Genomic DNA, 7,823 nt, shown 5'->3' with positions numbered 1-7,823 from the left:
TTAATATAACCTGTGATCTTGAATGAATGGTCACTTTATGATTACTGAACAACTGATAGCCCTTCATCCTAGATATATCTCACCGGTCTAATAATATACATGTATTTTGGACCAAGACAGACTGAAACTTGTCAGCATGATTTTGAAATGTCATTAAAAAACATTTTTTTATATCTATACAAATAAGGCAAACACACAAATTTGATGTTATATAATAAACTTTTATTTTAGATCTTGTCAAATAAATTTCTAGATGCGTTGCAAATAAATAGTTAATTACAGATTAAAAATGTAAACATTCTATCCTGATACACAATTGTACCCTTTAAACATCTATGGCATATCGCACAAACATGGCTATTGGTTTTGCCAATCAATGGCTATATAATGAACATATATGAGAACAAATTGAAATCCTTTCATCAATTTCAGTTCTGTGGTGCACATAAAATAACTATTCCAGTTCTGGGTATTTCAAAACATTTTTTTCTCTGGGTTGGTAAATCTTCACATAGAGTGATAGGGTACATACATGCTGCACTAGCCACCAATATGTAATGTTAGTATTGAACTGTTTTATAGGAACGGTAACACATCCAATTATAGAGGATTATTAGTTATATTCTGTTGTACAATGGAGGTATATAGAGTTAAATTAAAGGTTTTATATGAAGAGTGGATGGCCTGGTGGGACAATTAGAAAAAGAGGCAATATAAAATTAACTGAAGAACGAAAACTATGGTAGGACAACTGAAAATGGGGATACTAGTTTCTTAAAGTAATGACAGAAAAAACTGGAAGTTACCAATGACGGATTCTAATGGAAAACTATATGAATGAGTGAGTTTAAAGTAATCGCTATTCAATGACATAAAACCATTGCTACAAAAATTAACCTTCTTCGTACAGCTGTATTGGGTAAATATACAGATAACCAAGTTGTTAGTACTATACGCAAGCATAGGGAATGTTATTAGACAAATCTTTTGTGGACACGACTGATTGTGCCTTACACTTGATTTAGAGGTAATAAGCAATTCAAACGCAAATTTAGCTTGCATACCGCTGTAACCTCTTGCGTGTAAACTAAACATCATACTTTAACACTTGAGCAACTCCGAGTACGATATTCACATTACACAGCCATTGAGATCATTCACATTTACAAAGCTGTGGAGATCAAAATAAATGGGAGAAAAACAATAAGGAAGCCTTAACTATCAGGAATATATACTTCAGATCAAATTTCTTGACTTAGATTAATCATTGAATTAGTAATTATACTTAGTAAGCCAACTCAACTGTTGGGTAAAAACAATTGTTAGTAGAAACAGACTAGAAGCCTCGACACACAATCCTATATATATATAAACTACAATAAAATAAACATTAAAAATAAACTATAAAATGATAAATGGAATGAATGCAAGTGATTTGATAAACATGAAGGTTTTAACATGATATATAATGTCCTTAACTTCATTTGCAAACTTTTTGATCGTGCCTGCTATTCCTTGTGTCTCAAACTGACTCATGACCTGTCAATCGTCCCTATTACTGTAAGGAGACTCCCGACTTGTCAACCCTCCCTGATATTGTAGGGAGACTCCCGACTTGTCAACCCTCCCTAGTACTGTAGGGAGACTCCCGTCCTGTCAACCCTCCCTAGTACTGTAGGGAGACTCCCGACGTGTCAACCCTCCCAAGTACTGTAGGGAGACTCCCGACCTGTCAACCCTCCCTAGTACTGTAGGGAGACTCCCAACTTGTCAACACTCCCTAGTACTGTAGGGAGACTCCCGACTCCCTAGTACTGTAGGGAGACTCACAACTTGTCAACACTCCCTAGTACTGTAGGGAGACTCCCGACTCCCTAGTACTGTAGGGAGACTCACAACTTGTCAACCCTCCTTAGTACTGTAACGAGACTCCCGACTTGTCAACACTCCCTAGTACTGTAGGGAGACTCCCGACTTGTCAACCCTCCTTAGTACTGTAACGAGACTCCCGACTTGTCAACACTCCCTAGTACTGTAGGGAGACTCCCGACTTGTCAACCCTCCTTAGTACTGTGGGGAGACTCCCGACTTGTCAACCCTCCTTAGTACTGTAACGAGACTCCCGACTTGTCAACACTCCCTAGTACTGTAGGGAGACTCCCGGCTTGTTAACCCTTCCTAGTACTATAGAGATACTCCCGACTTGTCAACCCTCCCTAGTACTGTAAGGAGACTCCCGACTTGTCAACCCTTCCTAGTACTGTAGGGAGACTCCCGACTTGTCAACCCTTCCTAGTACTGTAGAGAGACTCCCGACTTGTCAACCCTCCCTAGTAGTGTGGGGATACTCCAGACTTGTCAACCCTCCCTAGTACTGTAGAGAGACTCCCAACTTTTCAACCCTCCCTAGTACTGTAGGGAGACTCCCGACTTGTCAACCCTCCCTAGTACTGTGGGGAGACTCCCGACCTGTCAACCCTCCCTAATACTGTAGAGAGATTCCCAACTTGTCAACCCTCCCTAGTACTGGAGGGAGACTCCCAACTTGTCAACCCTCCCTAGTACTGTAAGGAGACTCCCAACTTGTCAACCGTCCCTAGTACTGTAGGGAGACTCCCGACTTGTCAACCCTCCCTAGTACTGTGGGGAGACTCCCGACCTGTCAACCCTCCCTAATACTGTAGAGAGACTCCCAACTTGTCAACCCTCCCTAGTACTGGAGGGAGACTCCCAACTTGTCAACCCTCCCTAGTACTGTAGGGAGACTCCCGACTTGTCAACCCTCCATGTGTCTGTAAGGAGACTCCCGACTTGCCAACACTCCCTAGTACTGTAAGTAGACTCCTGAATTTGGACCCTAAACATAAATTTGTATCAGTAAAACTTCATTTCTAATTTCAAAAATCAAACTGGTCCAAGAAGAGAGAAGTCTGTAGGTGGTTTTAAGGTATTATTATAACCCGAGTAAATATTAGCTGCATTATACTGCTTGGCTAGAGAGAAATACAAATGTACATGCATACCCTGGTAAATACTAGCCACAATATACTTCTCAGCTGGAGAGAACTGAGTTACTTCTGTTTGATAGCTTGACAGCTGATGTGGACAGACATGTAGAGCATGTGTCTACCTAGCAGCAGTAGAGGTTGAAGTTCAGTTTAATACAACATGTATAACAAAACTACAGAAAACATTCTAAATCAACATTCAACAACAATAGTCAATGCATAGACCAGTAAATGTAATATTTCTTTTCAACATGATATTTATATACAGCTGTGATATTTCATTATGGTAAATCAAAATTATATTTCAGTATAACATGAAATTCATATGCAACTTTGATATTTCATTATGGTCATTAAAAAATATGATACATATTTCTGAATCAGTAAATGTGTTACTTTAAAACAACATGATCTTTCTATACATTTGTGATATATGTCATAATGGTAATGTGATATTTGAGAAAATATGAAAATTCATTTAGTAGAGATGTTTTAGTGCAGGAAATATGATATTTCATTATAGTAGAGATGTTTTAGTGCAGGAAATATGATATTTCATTATAGTAGAGATGTTTTAGTGCAGTAAATATGATATTTCATTATAGTAGAGATGTTTTAGTACAGTAAATATATTTCATTACAGAAGAGATGTTTTAGTACAGTAAATATATTTCATTACAGAAGCGATGTTTTATTACTGGAAGATGATATTATATTATAGTAGAGATGTTTTAGTGCAGTAAATATGATATTTCATTATAGTAGAGATGTTTTAGTGCAGTAAATATGATATTTCATTATAGTAGAGATGTTTTAGTGGAGTAAATATGATATTTCATTACAGTAGAGACAATACGATATTTTAGCACAGTAAATGAAAAAAAAGACATGTAGTTTCAGTACAGTAATAAATTATATATTTCAGTATTTATATTTCAATGTGAACTAGAAGCAAATTGTTAAAATGTGTCATATCAGTATTCAACGCATGCTTTTTCAACACATCAAAAACATGACAATACAACATTTAGTGCAGCAGATTTATACAGGTCACTTATAATAAAATATGAGAGTTGAGTAGATATACTACCAGTAATTTTGTACACTAAATGTCTGTACTCAAGGTCAGGTGAGTAAATATATTACCGGTACCAGTAATTCTGTACACTAAATGTCTGTACTCAAGGTAATGAATCATCTTTTCTTATCTTGTACAGAAAGATGGCTGAAAATCACACATATTTTGACTGTTTTTTATACATGTATAAGTCATCAACTTCCCTAAAATTGAGTGACATAATTGTAAAGTACATGCATCTTGTCAGGAAAGAAAGTGACATGCATCTCACTAAAAATTATATGTCATAAATGTCAAACTCGTTAGATTATAATGAATTAGGCGTGGGATTTATCACAACCATGGTACATGATAATTTTAATTTCGTTTCAATATGATTTTACACTGGTTAGATTATTCACTCATTCAAGTCGTATATAAAATGTATATAAATTGTATAATAAACTTTACAACAATAAATGAGATTGTGAACACCTTTGGTATATTACAATGATCTCATTAAATACAGATACTGATGCTATTTTTACTCTACAGATTATGAATTACATACCAAGTGAAAAATTCAGACCAATGATGATGGTTTCCAATTGTTACAACAATTGAACTTGGTTTACGCAAAGCAAACTCTGAAATATTTGAGCTGTTTAAGATATATCACCACTGTTCTGATACAGTACTAATCAACAGAACTGTTGTAAACTGAAGTACAAATAATTCTGTAGTGGGGTGTGTGAGGTAGGTAGTGCGAGGGACCGACATATGTGGGAATGGACATCAAAAACTGAAAAAAAAATGTGCATCCAATTCCATCGTGCATTATTTACTGTTACAGTATAAAACATGTTAAAATCAACAAGCCCAATAAAATAATCTACCTGCTAAGTTGTGGATTTTTTATGATCATAAAAATATACACGTATTAACAAAAACCCTAGCCACAGAACTGACATTTTCAGGCAGGGATTGAGTATATAAATTCTTTTCTAAAAAATAAATCTGTTAAGCTTCCTGAAAAATACAACGACGAGATGAGTCAAATATTAACACTATCAAAATTAAAACAGTTTCATATCTTGTGAGTTGTTGTCGCTGTTCACATGAAAATAATCAGTATAAATTGACTATTGATGGAAGCCGTTTGGCTAGTTTGAACATGTTCAATGCACAACCATAAAAAAACAGCCTGTATGGAGTATGTTGAATCTACTCTGCCTGGCAAGATGGACAACATTTTGTCAACACAAACAGCAAGCTATCAATACTAATAACAGACAGCTATTAGACGAGTATGTAATTTTAAGGATAAATTCTTCACCTGTACGAGATGGCATCATTAGAAAAAACAAGAGATCCAAGAGGGATCTTTGCGCTCACCTGAATGATCTTTATAGGTTCCATGTCAGGCTGATCATCTCTTTACTTTTCCCTTCTTTCATTTTTTCCTCTTAATAATCTGATATCATGCACAAGTGGAACCTACATATGACATTTAAGGAATATCTCTCCAGTATTTATAAAAAAAATAGTGATAACAAACATCAATTCTCAAAATCCAAAATAGCCACCTGTCGGCCATTGTTGTTTTTCTGATCAAAAAACTAAATATGTTTGGCACAACTAGGAACCAAGGGAAACTTGCACATGAATTTTGAGGAATATCCATCCAGTACTTTTTTTAGAAATAGAGACAACAAACATCAATTCTCAAAATCTGAGATGGTCGCCTATCTGCCATTTTGTTTTTCTGATCAAAAATTTGAATTCTGGCACAACTAAGGACCAAGGGAAGCCAACACATGAAGTTTGAGGAATATCCCTCCAGTAATTTTTAAGAACTAGTGATAACAAGGATTGTTTACGGACGCCAGAGGAATGACGGACCATGGACGCAAGGCGATATGAAAAAAAAGATGATAAAAATCCCTCTAATAATTTGTTTTGTTGCCTTTCATCTTGGTAACAGGTAACAAACTGCTTTGTAGTACTCTGATCAGAATGTCGTGACAAATTTCTGTTTCTGAAACAGTCAACCAATAATAGCTATGACCTTGACCATCAGCTAATAGCCTCTATGGCTTGACTTCATCTATACTGGTTATTTTCTGCACCTTGAATAAGTGAATATATACATATACATGTACCAGGTAAATATAACATGGGGCATACACCTAACCTCTTGAGTATGGAAAAGAAAAATAACGTTGGATAATTATAAATCATTAAACTACTGTTTCTGAGCTTGTCTCTGCAATTATACACCATTTGGATTAATTTGCACAATGTTTAATCATTAGTTTCAATAGAAAAATTCAATATAAAATAATATGATAATGGCACTGATGGGAAGGGGGGTTTCAATTACAAAACTACATAAATGTACATATTGGATGGATGTCTTTGTTCAGTTTACAACAAGGGCAGGCTCAAAATCCTGCCTAGCTTGTAATGCGTAGGAGCTCGGTAATTTTGTTGATATCAGTATACCATATTTATCATCAAGTAAGCTACTGCCCACAAATAAGCCTCTTCTTAATTTTTGCAGTCATCAATTGGTGAGACAAACGCGTCTGTCTCTTGGTGAGACAAACGCGTCTGTTTCTTGGTGAGACAAACGCGTCTGTTTCTTGGTGAGACAAACATTGTTTCTTGGTGAGACAAACGCGTCTGTTTCTTGGTGAGAAAAACGCGTCTGTCTCTTGGTGAGAAAAACGCGTCTGTCTCTTGGTCAGACAAACACGTCTGTTTCTTGGTGAGACAAACGCGTCTGTCTCTTGGTGAGACAAACGCGTCTGTTTCTTGGTGAGACAAACACGTCTGTTTCTTGGTGAGACAATCTGTTATGTCTGCACTTCTTTGAGGTAGTTGATGGCACATAAAACTGCTTCTGTGACATCATCGAAAAGCTGAACACCTTCACGACTAGCCAAGTCTACCAGGTAGGCTCTGCCCCGCTGGTAGTCCTTCACAGCACACTCAGTCAGCTAGGGAAAAAGTAAAATATCTGTACTTTTCATATTGTTAACAGAATCTTCATCAATCTTAATTTACTTTTCAGTTATGAATGAATATTAATCACTCACATTGAAGTTTTCCTTTGCTATCCAGTGAAGTGGTCGAAATTTGCATTTTTCTTGTACATAAAGTACATACCGGTAAAAGTGTACACATGTGGACTATGTGTGGTTTTAAGTAAATTTAAAAAAAAAAATTATCAATAATTAATGCCAAAAATGTATAAATTGTCATTGTTGTATTACCTGGGTAATTTGTTGGTGTGGGCTATCTCAAAATATTTTTAAAAATTGCTGAAAATCACTACATTTGTTCATCCTGGCCTATACTCCAAGTAATTATGATACAATAACAGGTTACATAGTGCACAGTAAACATAGCCATGTAACTATGGGGCGCCGTTTTACTATTTATTAACAAAACTGGATATCTATAATTCAAATTTAGGATATCCAAATATCATTTCTTGATATCATTAAATCGAATTTTGGATATCTTAAAATGCTTTGAATTTTGGATATCCATAAATGAATTTTGGATATCCATAATTCGAATTTATGATATCTTAAAATGCTTTGAATTTAGGATATCCATAATTCATTTTTGGATATCCATAATTCAAATTTTGGATATCAAAAATTAATATTGGATATCCAAAATTATTTAATGATATCATAAATTCGAATTTTGGATATCCAAAAATGAATTATGGATATCCAAAATTC

The 7,823-nt window shown here is 35.5% G+C and overlaps 1 protein-coding gene across 1 annotated transcript in view; it reads right to left on the bottom strand.

Annotated features, from left to right (window-relative positions):
* Positions 1-200: 200 nt before the first annotated feature.
* LOC117321829 overlaps positions 201-7,823 on the bottom strand; it is a 32,352-nt gene continuing 24,729 nt past the window's right edge. Inside the window, exon 17 of the mRNA XM_033876414.1 lies at positions 201-7,067. Coding sequence (XP_033732305.1) covers positions 6,924-7,067 — 144 coding nt within the window. The 3' untranslated portion in view covers positions 201-6,923. The remainder of the gene's footprint in view (positions 7,068-7,823) is intronic.

The sequence above is a fragment of the Pecten maximus genome, chromosome 2, assembly GCF_902652985.1.
Source record: "Pecten maximus chromosome 2, xPecMax1.1, whole genome shotgun sequence".
NCBI lineage: Eukaryota > Metazoa > Mollusca > Bivalvia > Pectinida > Pectinidae > Pecten > Pecten maximus.
This window is presented reverse-complemented; position numbering and strand designations above follow the sequence as displayed.